The sequence below is a fragment of the Peromyscus maniculatus genome, chromosome 14 (assembly GCF_049852395.1).
Source record: "Peromyscus maniculatus bairdii isolate BWxNUB_F1_BW_parent chromosome 14, HU_Pman_BW_mat_3.1, whole genome shotgun sequence".
Taxonomy (NCBI): domain Eukaryota; kingdom Metazoa; phylum Chordata; class Mammalia; order Rodentia; family Cricetidae; genus Peromyscus; species Peromyscus maniculatus.
The window spans coordinates 48,662,815-48,678,568 of NC_134865.1; the positions used below are offsets into that span (position 1 = coordinate 48,662,815).

At 45.9% G+C, this 15,754-nt stretch overlaps 1 protein-coding gene across 2 annotated transcripts; it reads left to right on the forward strand.

Moving 5' to 3' along the window:
* Nucleotides 1-4,665: 4,665 nt before the first annotated feature.
* Hspa2 (heat shock protein family A (Hsp70) member 2) lies at nucleotides 4,666-7,971 on the forward strand. 2 transcript variants are annotated; one of them, XM_006973146.4, is made up of 2 exons: nucleotides 4,666-5,294; nucleotides 5,571-7,971. In XM_006973146.4, the coding sequence occupies exon 2, from the start codon at nucleotides 5,576-5,578 to the stop codon at nucleotides 7,481-7,483; it is 1,908 nt and encodes a 635-aa protein (XP_006973208.1). In that variant the 5' UTR covers nucleotides 4,666-5,294; nucleotides 5,571-5,575; the 3' UTR covers nucleotides 7,484-7,971. The 2 variants fall into 2 exon arrangements, with proteins under 2 accessions (XP_006973208.1, XP_042116735.1); XM_042260801.2 differs by having other exon boundaries at nucleotides 5,160-5,294; nucleotides 5,575-7,971.
* The last annotated feature ends 7,783 nt before the right edge of the window (nucleotides 7,972-15,754 follow it).

Here is a 15,754-nt window from a genome sequence, read left to right on the forward strand (position 1 = left end):
CTGGATCGCTAGTGCAGATATTTTCAGATGTTAATCTGTAGTCTCTGCAATGTCATTTAATACAGAAATGTGTAAGAGGATTTTCTTCTTACACAGGAGAAAGATTAAGTTGTTTTCGGATTGAAATATTGTGCTTTGGGTAACTTGTAATAAACAATGAATGGGCTGGGAACATGGCCTAGAGATAAGGTGCATTATAGGCTTTGTGTATATGAAACCTTGTGTTTAATCCCCAACACCAAGCCAAAAACCAAAACCCACCAGGCTAAGAATTACTCCTGTGTTCCAGATACTCTTCTGGGTACCAGGCATTAATTGAAGAGTGTTTACGGTATGTTAAAGCTCTTGATTCTTTGACCAATCTGAAAATTTAGTCTTTGGATTAAAAAATATTTTGGAAACTGTCTAGTATGTATGTTCTGGTAAAGAGATTTTACCTGTTGGAAATCAGTACTGATTTATATGTAAGCAATGGGACTGGTGAACTTTGTTTCAGTTGAAGGTTAATTGTTGTATTAAAAATCAATTGGAGGGGCTGGGGAGGTAGGGCAGTTGAAAGAATTCTTGCCTAGCATTCATGAAGCCCTGAGTTTGATCCTTACTTGAATGTACTTATGATGTTAGCACTTGGAAGGGTAAGGCAGGAAAATCAGGAGTTTTGAGGTCATCTTTGACCACATAGTGAGTTTGAGGTCAGCCTGGGCTACATAAGACCCTGTCTCAAAAAAAAAAAAAAAAAAAAAAAAAAAAAAAAAAAGCACTGTCAAAATATAATAAAACAATCACTGATAACCCTGCCATCTAAATTCTGGTGTCGTTTTCATATACATGGAATTATTCTACTAATAAAATAAGATACAGAAGCTGGTAGGATAGCTCATTGTTTAAGAACAGTTGCTGTGGGGGGTGGAGAGATGGCTCAGTGGTTAAGAGCACTGTCTGCTCTTCCAGAGGACCCTGGTTCAATTCCCAGCACTCGCATGGCGGCTCACAACTGTCTGTACCTCCAGTTCCAGGGGATCCGACACCTCACACAAACGTAATGTGTGAGGCAAAACACCAATGTACATAAAATAAAAATAAATACATTAGATATATTTTAAAAAAAGAGAGCAGTTGCTGCATGATCCAGAGTACCGGAGTTCAGATCCCAGCATGAATATAACAGGACAGGTGCACCCCACACACCTGTGATCCAGCTCTGAGTGGGAGGATCAGAGCTGGATCAGAAAGGGACAATGGCTGGGGCTTGCTGGCTTCCAGCCCGCACAAACAACCGAAAGCCCCGAAACAACCAAAGGACTAGGAGGAGTGTGCTAGAGAAAGACAGTCTGCAGCGTCTTCTTGACTTGTGCAAGCAAATCGGTATGCATTCGGGGTGCGTGTATGTTGCTGGCATACGCACACACAGACAATAAAAAATTAAAAGCATACAGAAGTTGACAATCTCCTTTTTCAATTCATTATATCAAGGGTGATTTTGTGTGTCATTAAAAATCTTGTAAACGGGGCTGGAGAGATAGCTTAGCAGTTATGAGCACCTGCAGACTTTCCAATTCCAGAGAATCTGAGTTCAGTTCCCAGTATCTACCTTTAGTGGCTCAGGACTACCTGTAACCCCAGCTCCAGGTGATCCAGTGCCCTTTTTGACCTCTGTGGGTACTGGCACACACATTAAGAAACATCTTAAAAAATAAAAGGGGGGTCGGGGCTGGAGAGATGGCTCAGGTTAAGAGCACTGGCTACTCTTCCAAAGGTCCTGAGTTCAATTCCCAGCAACCACATGGTAGCTCATAACCATCTGTAATGAGATCTGGTGCCCTCTTCTGGCCTGCAGGCATACATGCAGGCAGAACACTGTATACATAATAAATAAATATTAAAATAAAAATAAAAAGGGATGTGATGGTAAATGTATATGCTTCCAAATGTTAATGCTAGTGTAGCATTTTTTAAAAAAAAATCTTGTGAATAGCTGAGCACAGTGACACACACCTTTAATCTCAGTACTCGGGAGGCAGAGGCAGACAGATCTCTGTGAGTTCAAGACTGGCCTGGTCTACATAGTTGAGTTCTGGGATAGCCAGGGCTATGAGAAAAGACCCTGTCTCCAACAAACAAAAAAACTGTAAACACTTTTGTAACTACATAATTCATCATGTGCATATAAGTAATTGATTTTTTTGTGTTCAATATTTAAACCATGTCTGATTCATTGTTGCCACCATAAATAATAGCACAGGTGTTTTCTATGATCTCCTTAGGATGAACCCACACAAATTAATATTAGATCAAGGATATGGTCTCTTCCAGGTGAAAACAAACACTGCCACATAGTCCTCCAGAAAAGCTGAGGCAGTGAGCAGTCTTGGTACAGCTTGCCTGTTTTGCTATATCACTGATAACACGGATGTTACCTGGTCCAAAACTTGATGATTTAATCACGTTTAATGGACTGTGATTTTAATTATTTATTTACTTTGGGTTTACTATTTCAATCTATAGCTCATGCTGGCCTGGAACTCACTCTGTAATAATCCTCCTGCCTCTTCGTCCTGAGATTATAGGTGTGTGCCGCCACACCCACTTAAACTGTGTTTTTAATGAATTCTGAGGTCTAATTGTCAAAAGGAAAAAAACTGCCTGTTTTAAAACGTAATACAAACAAGGGAAATGTAAAAGATATCCACAAAATGAATGTATGCTAATGTTCTGACTGAAGAAGTGTCACATAAAATAAAAATGTTGTTATTGTATCTTTGTGGGAAAGATCAAGATACCATGAAACATGTAAACATCAACTTATCAGGCGAAAAGTGAAAGCAGAAAAACATAGCTATAAAAGCGCAGGATAACTGCTGTTGTCATTTCAGAAGACTTAAAAATGAATGAGGTGAGAGACTGCAAGACTGATCTGCAGTGACCGCATCCATAGGACACAGTGACTTCACAAAAGAACCTCTCCCTTTGAATGGGAGAGGTCTGGGCCTGCTGGAGACGGAAACCTGTGTCATGTGTGATGCCCTCGGAGGCCAGGAGAGGGTGTTAGTTAGAACCGCAGATTCAGATGGTTGTTAGCCCCCATGTGGATGCGGGCACCGAACCTAAGTCCTCTACAAGAGACATCGCTCCAGCCCACTAACCCCCATATTTTTTTTAAAGATTTATTTTCTAATAAGACTATAATAAAGGTGTTTTCTCTGCGTGTCTGTGTACCCAAGGTTTCTTTTTAATTTATGAGTACGTGTGTTTGCCTTTGTGAGTTTACGTGTGCTTGAGTACAAGAGCCCAAGGAAGTCAGAAAAGGGTGACAGTCCAGAGCCTGAACCCCGGGGCCCTGCAAGGGTAAGCAGGATTCTCAACTGCTGAGCTGTCTCTCCAGCGCCCTCCCCTTTGGTTGAGCCTCCCCTCCCCAGGGCTGGGTATGTAAGCATTTACCCGCCATGCCTGGTCTGATCGTTTCTTTAATTCTTTTCCTATTTCAAATTTTTCTTTAATTCCTTTCATGGAAAATAAAGAACTGTAGTTAAACTAGCTAAATCAATGAGATGAAGGAATCAAAGCAAAGGTGCTTTTAAAAACTAGAAATTATATAGAGAGATAAATAAAAGAATCTTTAAAAAAAAATTCCTGATTAAGTTTTATAGAATTCTGAGCTGGAGAGATGGCTCAGAGGTTAAGAGCATGAGAGAGAGAGACAGAGAGAGAGAGAGAGAGAGAGAGAGAGAGAGAGAGAGAGAGGGAGGGAGGGAGGGAGGGAGGGAGGGAGAGAGAGAGAGAGAGAGAGAGAGAGAGAGAGAGAGAGAGAGAGAGAGAGAGAGAGAGAGAGAAATCTTTTAAAAGTTTTATAGAATTCTGTCAACATTACCTTTTGGACAGCTCACAGCTGCCTGTAACTCCAGTTCCAGGGGGATCTGACACCTTCACACCAATGCATTTAAAATAAATGTGAATGAGTTACTTAAAAACAATAGAAGAATGCCTCCTTCCTTACCCTCCTCGGCAGGACTTAGGCATGTCACTTTCTCGGGGATGCACGCATCTGACACTCTCCCTAGGTCTGTGTGTGCCCCTGCCCTCTCTCCACGCCCTTCTCCCAGCACTTCTCTTGAATTATGTCTACCCCACACTACGGCCTACAAACGGACCATTTCCTTTTTCCTTTCCATCTCATATCAAAGTTTTCGGGGATGGGACGGCTCAGCTTCCCATTCCGTAAGGCGAAGCATCGGTGGCTCCACATGACCGCTCTCCGTTTTCCTCCAGGAAGGAGTCCTTTTACCGGAGCCAGCTTCTTACCCACCCCCTCGCGCCAGAGAGTGCTTTCCAGAATTACTCTCACATCCCGTCTACACAAGAGCGAAAGAGGTTGACTCTTTTCCATCTACCTTCTCCCACGAGTCTGTGCTGCCAACCCAACTTCTCCGTAGGAAAAAGACAATCGCATTCAACCGGGCACAGCTGCAAAGACTAGTTCCTAAACCTGATCTCCTGTGCGGAGATGGGAGGCAGAGGGTGGTGACATTTGGCTCAGTCCACCATACCGGCAAGAAAGCCAAAACCGCCCATAAGGGCGCTGGAAAGAGAAAACGAGAAAAGCGGAGTGGGGACAGCGAGGCCGAGCAAGCAGGCCCGCGGGCCGCGAAGCCGCGCGCCTCCCGGGTAAGCACCGCGCAGCCTTTGCCCCGCCGCGCACCGGCCGAGGCGCGCGTGGAAAAAGTCGCATCCGCCCCGCTCGACTTTGCAGTCCCCTCCCTGGAACCGCCCCACACCTATCCCCGGTCCCCGCTGCTGAAACGGCAAGGGGCGGGGAGAACAAAAGCCGGACCCAGCCGTTCTTTATTCCATGCAACCGCCCCGGAGAGAATTCGGTCCCGGGGAGCTGGGTCCGCGGCGGCCCCTGGCCCCGGACCGCCCTTAAGCCTCCCGGGAGACCCGCTCTCCTTCCGCGCTGCTTCGCGCACCCCGCCCCACGCCCCGCCGCCGCCACCGCCCGCTTAGGCTTCCGCGCTTCTGATTGGGCATCTGCCCTGCCCATCTCAAAGCGGTCAACGAATCACGCTTTCGGAAAGGCCTACTGAAACCGGGGAGCAGGGGGGGGGGGCTTCCCACCCTGGCTCCTCCCCACCCCACCCCACCCCCGGCGCGAGCCTAACGCCCCCAAGCGGCCGGAGGCACTGGGCGGGGCCTCATTTGCATAACGGCCGCCCCTCGGTCTCCCCGCCCGGGGCCGGAGTCCCGCCCCTCATCCATCTAGATAATCTGTTGGACCACCGGCTGGTCACTCCGACCAGGCAAGCCTGTGGGGGAGCTGGACGGGGCGGGGCGGGCGGTCCCGGGGGCGGATTGGCTCGGGGAGTTTGCAGAAAGCAGCGGGGGGGAGGCGACTATAAGAGCGGGGACCCAGCCTCGGGAGCCCCGGGAGACGCTGATCGCGCTCGTGGGTAGCTGTGCGCGGCGGCGACCGTTGGCTGGGGTCCGGGCTTGGCTCTCCTGACTCTGGTCCTAACGTCGCTGTGCCTGGTTATATATATTTTTGGGGGGGTTTTTGCTTTTTTTGTTTTTCTCAGCCAGGATGTCCGCCCGCGGCCCGGCTATCGGCATCGACCTGGGCACCACCTACTCCTGCGTGGGGGTCTTCCAACATGGCAAGGTGGAGATCATCGCCAACGACCAGGGCAACCGCACCACCCCCAGCTACGTGGCCTTCACCGACACCGAGCGCCTCATCGGCGACGCCGCCAAGAACCAAGTGGCCATGAACCCCACGAACACCATCTTCGACGCCAAGAGGCTGATCGGGCGGAAGTTCGAGGACGCCACGGTGCAGTCGGACATGAAGCACTGGCCGTTCCGAGTGGTGAGCGAGGGTGGGAAGCCCAAAGTGCAGGTGGAGTATAAAGGGGAGATGAAGACCTTCTTCCCCGAGGAGATTTCCTCCATGGTCCTCACGAAGATGAAGGAGATCGCCGAAGCCTACCTGGGGGGCAAGGTGCAGAGCGCGGTCATCACGGTCCCCGCCTACTTCAACGACTCGCAGCGCCAGGCCACCAAAGACGCGGGCACCATCACGGGCCTCAACGTGCTGCGCATCATCAACGAGCCCACGGCGGCGGCCATCGCCTACGGCCTGGATAAGAAGGGCTGCGCCGGCGGCGAGAAGAACGTGCTCATCTTCGACCTGGGCGGTGGCACCTTCGACGTGTCCATCCTGACCATCGAGGACGGCATCTTCGAGGTGAAGTCCACGGCCGGCGACACCCACCTGGGTGGCGAAGACTTCGACAACCGTATGGTCAGCCACCTGGCCGAGGAGTTCAAGCGCAAACACAAGAAGGACATTGGGCCCAACAAGCGCGCCGTGCGCCGGCTGCGCACCGCCTGCGAGCGCGCCAAGCGCACCCTGAGCTCGTCCACGCAGGCCAGCATCGAGATCGACTCGCTCTACGAGGGCGTGGACTTCTACACCTCCATCACCCGCGCCCGCTTCGAGGAGCTCAACGCCGACCTCTTCCGAGGGACCCTGGAGCCGGTGGAAAAGGCTCTGCGCGATGCCAAGCTGGACAAGGGCCAGATCCAGGAGATAGTGCTGGTGGGCGGCTCCACCCGCATCCCTAAGATCCAGAAGCTCCTGCAGGATTTCTTCAACGGCAAGGAGCTGAACAAGAGCATCAACCCCGACGAGGCGGTGGCCTATGGCGCCGCAGTGCAGGCGGCTATCCTCATCGGCGACAAGTCGGAGAATGTGCAGGATCTGCTGCTACTCGACGTGACTCCGTTGTCGCTTGGCATCGAAACAGCTGGCGGCGTCATGACCCCACTCATCAAGAGGAACACCACGATCCCCACCAAGCAGACGCAGACCTTCACTACCTACTCAGACAACCAGAGCAGCGTGCTGGTGCAAGTGTACGAGGGCGAGCGGGCCATGACCAAGGACAATAACCTCTTGGGCAAGTTCGACCTGACTGGGATCCCCCCAGCACCCCGTGGGGTCCCCCAGATCGAGGTCACCTTCGACATCGATGCCAACGGCATCCTTAACGTCACCGCTGCCGACAAGAGCACCGGTAAAGAAAATAAAATCACCATCACCAACGACAAGGGTCGTCTGAGCAAGGACGACATCGACCGTATGGTGCAGGAGGCAGAGCGGTACAAGTCGGAAGATGAAGCTAACCGCGATCGCGTGGCAGCCAAAAACGCAGTTGAGTCCTATACCTACAACATCAAGCAGACGGTGGAAGACGAGAAACTGAGGGGCAAGATTAGCGAGCAGGACAAAAACAGGATCCTCGACAAGTGTCAGGAGGTGATCAACTGGCTCGACCGAAACCAGATGGCCGAGAAAGATGAGTACGAACACAAACAGAAAGAGCTTGAGCGAGTGTGCAACCCCATCATCAGCAAACTTTACCAAGGCGGTCCTGGCGGCGGAGGCGGCGGCTCCTCTGGAGGACCCACCATCGAGGAAGTGGACTAACTAAGCTCTCGCTGCAGTCCGCGTAAACCTCTTTTCCTTTCTCCCCCGCCCCTTCCCCTTTTGTTTTGGTTTCTTTGAAATGTCCTCGTGCCAAGTGAGATCGGTTGTTGGAAGTCTTTGGCCTGGTGCATACATGCGAGAGGAAAGGTGCAACAGCTTAGTTTAGTTACAAAAGGTTAGTTCTCAAGTTTGATTGGGGGGGAAAATGAGGTTTCTCTTTAATGCCTTTTAAGTAATTGCTGATTTGAGCTTTTTTTTTTTTTTGGTTAAGCTTAGTTTGTACGTGGAGATTTGCTCGAAATGGGAAACCTGATGTTTGCACACCTGTCCTATGGAAGCTTGGTAACACTAAATGCAGAGGAGCTTGAATTCTTTATTTTTATGTACTACTTTGAGAATAAAGTAAACATTGCAGTAATTTTAAAGACAGGTATATTCTGTAAACACATAAATGCAAATTTAAAGTAAAGCTGAAATTGATCTCAAAATTGCTGTCTGGAGTTTTCAGTTTTTTCTTCCCATTTTTACTCACATTAATCTTTAATCTAGTATGATGTGAAATTTATCTAATCCAATTTTCTCTAATTCTCAGATGAAGTTCCTGCCTCGAATCACCAACAATTTAAAGGGTGAAGAATCTTGGTAACCATGTCCTCCCCCATTTAGTATACAGAAACCTGATGGGACCTTCAAGTGAATCTTAACTCCTAAGCCCCAGATTGAGTATCCAAGTTTAAAACAACAATAACAAAAAAAAAACTTACCTAATGTTGCAGAAAAGTACAAACTGTGTTCCAGAGTCCTGTATAAAAGTTTCTCTAGAGTAACAAAAATGACAGCATCTTTTCATATAGCCAAAGGGAGGATAGAAACCTGCACCCTGTGACATACAGGTTCCTGGAACAAGAGCCAGCAGGCAAGTTTAAAAGTGTTTAATGTTGAGTCCAAGTCTGGTCAAGCTTGTTTTAACTTCCTATAAAACAGCTCAACTGCCAAGCTTCTGACAAATTCTGTAAGAGCTGGTTTGGCAGCCATAATTACTTGGGACGTGGTTCCTTTTCTGATTTGAAGATCTTAAGAGCTTTTATATCTGTCTCCAACCACTACTATCGTTAAATTGTTCCACCACATTTGTTTATTTGGGGGTGGGAACTTGGGTGAGTGGTTCTCTTCACCATGTGTGTCCCCAGGATTGACCTCAGGTTTTCAGGTTGGTGGTAAGTGCCTTTACCGGCTGAGCCATTTAGATTTTAATGGAAGTATGTTTAAAAGATCCTTTAAGGGGAACTTGGAAGAAATTTAGTAGTTGATTTGAAAATGCATAGTTTTAACAGCACATAGACATTTTAATATCTTCCTAACATGATAAAAATTTTCTTCATGTTATTTTTAAAATACTAGTGAGTTTTAGAAGCTATATTTTCAGTTTAATAGAGGATCCTTCATTCACAGGGATTTATTTTTGGAGTAATAGTATAAGTTAATTTAAAAATTAGGAAACAAGTTAATCTAAGGCTATTGGGTTTGGTAATGACCTTCACATTATAGTTGACCCTTAGGTATAGATAGATCTTTTAGCAAGCCTCACTTAGGTGGAAGTAGGAAGATAAATGGGCAATTGTGAAATTGCTTCAAAAATACTTAGAAAATTTTCAAAGATTACGCAATACTCCGTAAATGTAAAGGCGGATTAATCTATGCGTGTAACACTAGTGAAAATTTCCGGCAATGAGCATCAAAAGATGCTGTGGAACAAGGCTACACAGACCACCACGTACACATTTGATAAAATACTTCGATGCTAATAGATTTAGAATGCTTTGTTTTTGAGATGGTGTCTTAAGTAGCCTAGGCTAACCTGAAGCTCTGTGTAGCTGAGAATGAGCTTGTAGTCTTGATCCTGCCTTCACCTCCCAAATGATGGGATTACAAGTCTTAAAGTGACTTTTTTTTTTTTTTTTTTTTTTTTTTTTGAGACAGTCCTGGCTGTCCAGGAACTCGTATGTGAACAAGGCTGGTCTCACAGGGATCCACCCACCTCTGCCTTCAAAGTGCTGGAATTAAAGGGTTTTTTTTGTTGTTGTTGTTGTTTTGATTAAAGGTTTTAAAGTGACTTTCTACTTGAGTTTTACTAGGACAATATTCATTATATATTGTTCTTATGAATTCAAGGATTTTGTTTGTTTTTATTTTCCTGTCCTGGGAAGTTGGGGACCAGAAGGCGATGTTGGACTCAGCCCCTTGTTCATGCTAACTGAGCATTCACTATCCCAGACCTCTGATGAAAATACCCCTGCTCTAATTTCAAATAATAAGGCCTTCCTACAACTGCGAGTTGGTGTGATTGATTTCAGGCCTCACTTTAGAAGAGATTTCTAAGGTCTCAATGGCCAAAGTTACTGTGGTCTGACCTCCAGCCCCTCACTATTACACTAGCCTCTATGTGTTAAGACACCTCGTTTACCGGTATTTGGAAAAGTAAACTAGCCTTTTTGTGTAGGCTTTTAAATTTTTAATTCTATCTTCTCAAATTTATCTAGATTTGAATATTACTAAGATAATGCCACTAAAAGTAGCCATTTAGTGTTTCCAAGAGTTAATTGAAACTGGTAACTCAAGAACACCCGGGAGCTCCTTACCACGTGTTAGGCTAGCCCTGGTCATATAACAGTGGAAACAATGCTTGCTCTTAGGGGGCATTAAATTACAGTTCAGGGAATAACTAACATCATTTGAACTTCCAGCTAGTAGCTGGGGTAACTAACACAAATGCTTACAAATAGAAAGCTAGAGGCTAAAACAAGATTTTATTAAAACAGACACATTTGTATCTGAACATCTGATTACTTTGTCTCTGTTTTGAGGTGATAAAATGGAGATAATCTGTCCAAACAAGATATAATGATGTTTGCAGTATTTGAGATAGATGACATTTTGAAACACTCTCCCTTTAAATTCCTTGTACAGTTTTATATGTGTAATGGAAAGGCATTAAAACTTACAGGTACCTTAGGAGATATTGTTACTTACATAAAACTTAACATAATAGAATTTTTAATCTATCACACATTAAATGTTCAATGGAGGCTTAAGGAGAAGAGTTTTTGAGAATTATTGATCGTTTAATTTTTTTTAAATTTTATTTATTTTATTTTACAATACCATTCAGTTCTACATATCAGCCACGGATTCCCCTATTCTCCCCCCTCCCACCCCCTTCCCTTACCCCCTGCCCACATTTCCACCTCCTCCAGGACAAATCCTCCCCCGAGGACTGCGATCAACCTGGTAGACTCAGTCCAGGCAGGTCCAGTCCCTTCCTCCCGCACTGAGCCAAATGTCCCTGCATAAGCTCCAGGTTTCAAACAGCCAACTCATGCAATGAGCACAGGACTTGGTCCCACTGCCTAGTTGCCTCCCAAACTGATCAACCCAATCAACTGTCTCACCTATTCAGAGGGCCTGATCCAGCTGGGGGCCCCTCAGCCTTTGGTTCATAGTTCATGTGTTTCCATTCGCTTGGCAATTTTTTTTTCAATAATTGAGTAAAACTGAAATTTATTATAAGCCACAGTCATCCTAGGGACCTCCATGCTATATATATAGCCTCCATGGATCTATGGGTTGTGGTCTGATTGTTCTTTATTTTATATCTAGAATCCACTTATGAGTGAGTACATACCATGACTGTCTTTCTGGGTTTGGGTTACCTCACTCAGGATGGTTTTTTCTAGTTCCACCCATTTGCCTGCAAATTTCATGCTTTCATTGTTTTTCTCTGCTGAGTAGTACTCCATTGTGTATATATATCACTTTTTTTTTTCATCCATTATTCTGTTGACGGGCATCTAGGTTGTTTCCAGGTTCTGGCTATTACAAATAGTTCTGCTATGAACATAGCTGAGCATGTATCTTTATGGTATGAATCAGCATTCCTTGGGTATATGCCCAAGAGTGGGATGGCTGGGTCTTGAGGTAGTTCGATTCCTAATTTTCTGAGAAACCGCCATACTGATTTCCACAGTGGTTGTACAAGTTTACATTCCCACCAACAGTGGAGGAGTGTTCCCTTTGCTCCACATCCTCTCCAACATTGACTGTCATTGGTGTTTTTGATCGTAGCCATTCTGACAGGTGTAAGGTGGTATCTCAGAGTCGTTTTGATTTGCATTTCTCTGATGATTAAGGATGTTGAGCATTTCTTTAAATGTCTTTCAGCCATTGGTCGTTTAATTTTTTTATATTTAAATTTTTTTTATGTAGGTATTTTGCCTGCATGCATAGCTACACCGTGTGTGTACCCACTGAGGCTAGAAGAGGGCATGGGATCTGGGCCTGCAGTTACAGACAGATGTGAGCTGCCATGTGGGTGCTGGGCATTGAACCTGGGTCCTCTGCCAGAGCAACAAGTGCTCTTACCCACTGCGCCATCTCTCCAGCCTCAGTCTGTTTTTCAAAATGACAGTTGTATTATGTGCGTGCATGTTTGCATCCCTGCCACGGCGCACATGTGGAGGTCAGAGGACGACTTGAGAGAGCTCGCGTTCCACTACGGGCGTCAGTCCTAGGGACTGAACTCAGGCTTGTCAGCCAGCTCCTTACCCCCTGAGCCATTGGTCAGCCCCTCACTTTTTTTTCAGTACTGTGCTGAGGATCTAACCAGGGCTTTGCCCATCCTAGGCGAGCACTCCAACTGAGCTACATCCTCAACCCCATAGCTATCAATCTCACATCTTCAACAGGAGTACAATCTGAACATGTGGAGGAAATAAAAAGATCTTTTATGAAGCTAAGGGGACAGGCACAGAAGACATTCCCACTTTATCTTTTTTGTTGTTGTTGTTTTGTTTTTTGTTTTTTGAGACAGGGTTTACTCTGTGGTTTTGGTGTCCTGGATCTCGCTCTGTAGCCCAGGCTGGCCTCGAACTCACTGAGATCCGCCTGGCTCTGCTTCCCGAGTGCTGGGATTAAAGGAAGGCGTGTGCCACTGCTGCCCGGCTAACATCCCCACTTTAAACTGTAGGGGTAGAAGTTGTGTTGTAAAGCATGTTCCCCTTGCCACTGGATACTGGAAATAAAAAACAAGCCAACCTTGAGCACCCGAATTCCATCCTCAGGCTCTGCATCACAGGAGAGAACTCCCACAAGTTGTCCTTGACACTCCACCTGTTTATTATAACACGTACACACATGTACACATAAATGAATGTGAGTAAAGATTTAAACTCATAACCATATGTCAAGACCATTGCTAAGGGAATATGCATGCTAAGATTAAGAAATAAGAGCCGGGTGGTGGTGGTGGTGGTGGTGGCGGCGGCGGCGGCGGCGGCGGTGGCAGCTGCGCACGCCTTTAATCCCAGCACTTGGGAGGCAGAGGCAGGCGGATTTCTGTGAGTTCGAGGCGAGCCTGGTCTCCAAAGCGAGTTCCAGGAAAGGTGCAAAGCTACACAGAGAAACCCTATTTTGAAAAACCAAAAAAAAAAAAAAAAAAAAAAAATAAGAGGGGCAGTCCGGCAGTGGTGACGCACACCTTTAATCCCACCACTTGGGAGGCAGAGGCAAGTGGATCTCCGTGAGTTCCAGGACAGCTGGTCTACAGAGCGAGTTCCAGGACAGCCAGAGCTACACAGTGAAACCCTGTCTCAAAAAAACAAAAATGAACAAAAGAGTAGGAGGGGTTGGAGAGATGGCTCAATGGTTAAGAGCACATACTGACTTTCCTGAAGACCTGAGTCCAATTTCCAGCACCCACATCATGTGGATTACCACGGCCTGTAACTTCAGCTCCAAGGTACCTGACACCTCTGACCTGGATGGGCCCTTGTATTCATGTGCATATAACACACACACACACACACACACACACACACACACACACACAATTAAAATAACAAAATGAATCATAAGGGCCTGGAGAGATGGCTCAAAAAAAAAGAACATTTGCATTTCTGGTTTAGTGGGACCGAACTTAGTTTTAAAATGTCTTGTCTTTAGACCGAATCAGGATGCCATGGGCACTCTTCCACTGTCAGAGAAGGCTGGCTGCAAAGTGAAGTTCAGGAAAACAAGCAGGAATGTTTATGCACTATTTGGCATCACAAGTGTTTTGTTTTTCGATTCTAACTTGCTGTGTAGCCCAGGCAGGCTTTGAACTCCCGGTCTTCCTGCTCCAGTATCTCCAGTGCTGGGATTACAGGCAAGGACCCCCATGGTCGTCTCAAGCATTGTTCTTTTCTTTCATGGCAGAATTGCAATACTGAAAATCTATCTTTATGATTTTTTCACTAAATAAGAATATGAATTTTTTTGTTTTTGAGACAGTGTCTATATAGCCCTGACTGTCCTGGTTTGGCCTGGAATTCACAGAGATCCACCTGCCTCTGCCTCCTAAGTGTTAGTAGCACTAAAGGCATGTGCCACCATGCCCAACACAAGTATATGTTTATATCTAGTTAATGTCAGGTCTTAAATTCGGAGACCAGAAACTTTGTTCTGAGTTACATGCTCTTAGTTGCTTTTTTTTTAGATTAAAAAAAAATGTATTATGAGTGTTTTGTGTGTATGTATGTACGTATGTATGTATATCGTGTGTGTACCTACTGCTCTTGGAGGTCGGAAGAGGAGGTTTTATTGCTAGAAATCCACAGAGTCTGTATAAAAGGCAAAGGAATTTATTAGAAGATAAAACTCACTACAGTCTGAAAAAACGAGCTATGGTCCACGATGATCTTCCTGGTCCAAGATCTGCCTGGTCCGTCTCAGCCTCCAAACCAGGAGGGAGCGAAGAGAGCGCCACTTATGTGCATCCCAGGTCTTAGGGGTCCAGAGAGGCCACACCTCAGGGGCATGGACTTCAAGGTCAGAGGCAAGTGTAGCAGTTACCTGCTGCCTCTCTGGGGGCGGTGCTTCAAGGTCATCATCAGAACAGCTATCCACTACAAGGTTTGATCCCTGAAGCTAGAGATGGAGTTATAAGCTACCATGTGGGTGCTGGGAACCAAACCCAGGTCCTCTGCAAGAATGACCTTAACCTCTTACCCATCTCGTCAAACCCTGCTTCTCAGTTTCAATAAGATCTTAAGGAGTTTCTCTTGATTAGGCACAAACAACTCTTTCTCTCGCAGGGTACTTAGGAGTATTAAATACTTAGAAAGTAACTTTATATTTCTTTTTTTATAACAGTATGAACTTTAGGAAGTTTGTTCCTTTCATATTGCATGTGTGTGTAGGCATGTGCTTCCCTGAGCATGTGGATGGTGGGGGATGAGTGAGCTCTCACTTCCACCATGTGGGCCCCAGGTTGGCCTCCAGCTCACCTCCAGAGTGCGGGGATTCCAGACATGCAGCACCATGCCTGTCTATGCATGGTGATCGTCTGTTTTAACTTCTCAGGAACTTCCTTTCACCTTAGTTTAGACTGAGGTTAAAGATGGTGAGGTCTACAAAACCCTTGGTGTTCCGTTAGCACTGAATGCATTGAGTGGGCTATCTGAAGAACATTATTCTTACATTCTCTACTGATTGCAGAATAATAGATTCCTTGGTCTTAGTCTTTCCTGGAACCTTATCTCATTTTCTCCCGGTTCGCTCCACTCCAGGTTGTAGATACTGGTTGTTAAATAATTCTTGGGATCTAGGATTCTCTTTCCCTTTCAGTAAGGAAGCCCGCTTGACCCTTAGCCTCAGACTAGCACTGGAGGTGTACGGGTGGGTTTCCATGCATTTAAATTAACTTCATCAAGTAGAACTGACTCCGTGAATAGAACAGGGATTTATTGACTCCAGTTTTAGACCGCCATAACCAGTGACTGGGAGACTAGGGCAGGCAGTGACATGCCAGTTGCTGTAACTGTAAAGTTTATGGACATATTTACTGCGATTCTCATTCCTATTCAGCTGTGGGGATACAAAAGCAGGCTCATTAGGCATTCCCAATCGCCCGCCTCTTCATCTAGCATTGCTTATATGGAGGGGGAAAATAATCCATTCTCCTTATCAGTTCAACTGCAGAGAGAAAGAACAGGAATCGTGACCTGAAGTGAACATAAGCTCATTTGAATATCCATCAACTCTGAGCAAGTCATTCTTGCTTTTGTTTTGAGCAACACTAATTTTGAGCACTCATTAAGGCTAATGTTTATACTGGGTAGGTTTTGGGGTGTTTTTTTGTTTTTTTGAGACAGTTTCTCTGTGTAGCTTTGGAGCCTGTTCTGTAACTCACTCTATAGACCAGGTAGGCCTTGAACTTGCAGAGATCCGCCTACCTCT

Excerpts from the sequence above, each read along its gene's own strand:
- Hspa2 (XM_006973146.4), top strand. The coding sequence starts at position 5,576 with ATGTCCGCCCGCGGCCCGGCTATCGGCATCGACCTGGGCACCACCTAC.